Source organism: Sinocyclocheilus anshuiensis, unplaced genomic scaffold (assembly GCF_001515605.1).
Source record: "Sinocyclocheilus anshuiensis isolate Anshui unplaced genomic scaffold, SAMN03320099.WGS_v1.1 scaffold1405, whole genome shotgun sequence".
Taxonomy (NCBI): domain Eukaryota; kingdom Metazoa; phylum Chordata; class Actinopteri; order Cypriniformes; family Cyprinidae; genus Sinocyclocheilus; species Sinocyclocheilus anshuiensis.
Genome location: NW_015549639.1, coordinates 135,004 through 137,802, shown reverse-complemented (window position 1 = coordinate 137,802; position 2,799 = coordinate 135,004). Strand labels below are relative to the sequence as shown.

Genomic DNA, 2,799 nt, shown 5'->3' with positions numbered 1-2,799 from the left:
CACACACACACACACACACGTACATTGTCTTTAAATGACACAGGTAAGAAAACAGTACAAAAGAAAGAAATAAACAGAGTGTATGATTGGAGGAGAGAGTACCTGCTCCTCTTTGGTGTAGAGCTGAAAACACTCATCCAGTGTGCAGCTGTGCTGCTGTACATGATTCTGCTGCTGGATCTTCACACTCTCTGCATCCTCAATAACTTCCTCTTGAATGTTACCAAAGAGACTGAAACAGATATGAATCACACAGGACTTATGACTTTCAAATGAGAAGATTCTTACTAATTCTGGGAATTTGACATGTTCGGTGGTTTTAAATTAAATGAATGTGTCTGCCTTTAAATAAGATCATTTTATGAAGCAGCATGTATCTTACCATTCTTTGATCCTGGTCTCCCATTCAATCACAAGCTTCACATGCAGAGGACCACCAGGACCGCATAATTTCAGGGCTCTGTGAGAGAATGAAATGATTTAAATTGTGAGTTAGGTATTCAGACGCTAGGGGGCAGACTATAATCAGTGTTGTGAAGTTCATTGTCAATTCAGTCTAAATCAGTACATAATTTGGCACACTGACACTGCCATTCTGTGCCATTGCCATTGTTTTTTAAAGATTTTTTAAAACTGGATTTACACTACCTTTCAAAAGTTTGGGGTCAGTAAGATTATACGTAATACTTTTATTCAGCAAGGAAACATTCAATATATCAAATGTGACAGTAAAGACATTTATAATGTTACAAAACATTTTTATTTCAAATAAGTGCCATTCTTTTGAAGTGTCTATTAATTCAGAATCCTGAAAAAATTCGTTCACAGCCTCGGCCCTCACTGTTCACCCTGTGCAATTCTGCAAAACATGTTTTTTCTGAGAGCTGGGCTAAAGCCAGATTAATTCTGACACGCAGTCCGTCTGCGTTAATTGCGATTGTTTCTGAGAGGATTTAAAAGCAGGGAACAATAATTCAGAGACGTGAGGGGAATTCACTTAAATTCATCAACTCTGGTCTATTGAAAAGAAAGCTCTGACACATACGCAGGGGTTTTCTTATCTTACGCCGAACAACTTATCTTGTCTTACACTGAACAATTTACCTTATCTCAACCAGAAATTTGGGGAGCTAAACACACACACACACACACACACACACACACACACACACACACACACACACACACACACAACTTTGTTTCTGGTGTTACACTAAAACTTTGCATGCTTTTTCTCCATTCTCTGAACTTGGGTTCGTATGAACAATCTATGTGATGATAAATGTTTGTGGCAACCATATGCTTCCTGTCATTACTTGGAAAATGTGGTCTTCTTAACTCAATCTTGCTTGTGAAACCTCTAGATGCATCTTCAGCAATGGCTGACAATCTTAATTACTTGCATAGTTAAACTGCTGGCTTTCAGCACACAAGAGCAGCAGCTTGTGTCAGAGAACAGCAGGTAACCACATGAGAAATGGAATGTCTGCTATCATCTGAACATCATAATTACAAATAAACAACCTATTTATACAGTGACAGGCATGGATGAGAGTGCAAAAAAGGACGTGCTGGTAAGAAAAGATGATCAGATACCTCTGCAACATACACATTTCTCAAATCTGCACCAAACAAAAAGTACAGTGCTAGTAGCCTGGTATAGTGATGCTATCAGATGGCAATACCATGGTAATTTTATTTCACAAATTTGTGTGCCCATATAATCTTAGCGTAAGTGGTAAACAGATTTGGCTTGTTGTCTGCTATAGAGGGGCTCAGAGAGAATATTCTACTCGAGCTCCGATTGCCCCCCTATAACAGGCAAAATTGTACAAAAAAGGAGGAGGAGGAGGGAGGCCGAAAGAACTAACAATGGGAAGAGGTAAGATGCTGGTTTTATACCTTGGCATTAACTGGAAGATTAGATTGGCATACTCCTCCCGAAATTATTTTTAATAACTTCACATATACCATGGCACTTGATATTTACAAGGTAAATCGAAATCGCGTTTGGTCTTGTACTGGTCTTGTACGAGTACCTTGTCAGTGTCGTGCGCTTTGCTTGGCCATTTGTTGTGATAAACAGGAAGGGGTGTTCAGCTGAATTCAATTTGAGTTTTGTTAGACGAATATAAAAAGCTTACTATACCGCGGCAGCCCTCGTGTGAAGCTCTCCTCGTGTGAAGCCCGAAGAGTGTAAAGACCATCAACTCTACTGTTCGACTCCACTGAGCAGGGACACCGGCAAGGGACATAAGTATCGCTTTTGAATCATTCTCTTTCCTACTACTTGTTTCCCTTCTGTTTTCAGTTTTTATAACCAATTCTTACTATGTGTTTCCAGATCCCTACTATCACTACCACTCACAAACCATGCATCACACACTGTAGGCAGTACAATCCTAACAACCTGCGCACTTTGCCTATGTCTACTAGTACACTACTTTCTTTTTCTATTGGTCTCTGGAATTGCCATTCTGCTGTAAACAAAGCAGAATCCATTTTATAGTTGTTTATCAACCCCCAGGACCACTAGGTAACGTCGTGGAAGAATTAGATGTGCTGCTCTTAAACTTTCATGAGGGTGGTACTCCCCTAGTTATGCTTGGAGACTTCAACATCCACCTAGATAAACCTCAGGCTGCAGACTTCCACACTCTGCTTGCTTCTTTTGATCTCAAGCAAGTATTAACTACGGCTACTCACAAATCAGGCAACCAACTGGACCTTATTTACACACAACACTGCTCCACTGATCATGTACTGGTTACTCCACTGCACACCTCGGATCACTTCCTC

General features: G+C 40.2%; 1 protein-coding gene across 1 annotated transcript in view; it reads right to left on the bottom strand.

The window, feature by feature from the left end:
* LOC107659855 (ubiquitin carboxyl-terminal hydrolase 43-like) overlaps positions 1-2,799 on the bottom strand; it is a 117,056-nt gene that overhangs the window by 6,588 nt on the left and 107,669 nt on the right. Inside the window, 2 exon segments of the mRNA XM_016448939.1 lie at positions 103-232; positions 383-460. Coding sequence (XP_016304425.1) covers positions 103-232; positions 383-460 — 208 coding nt within the window.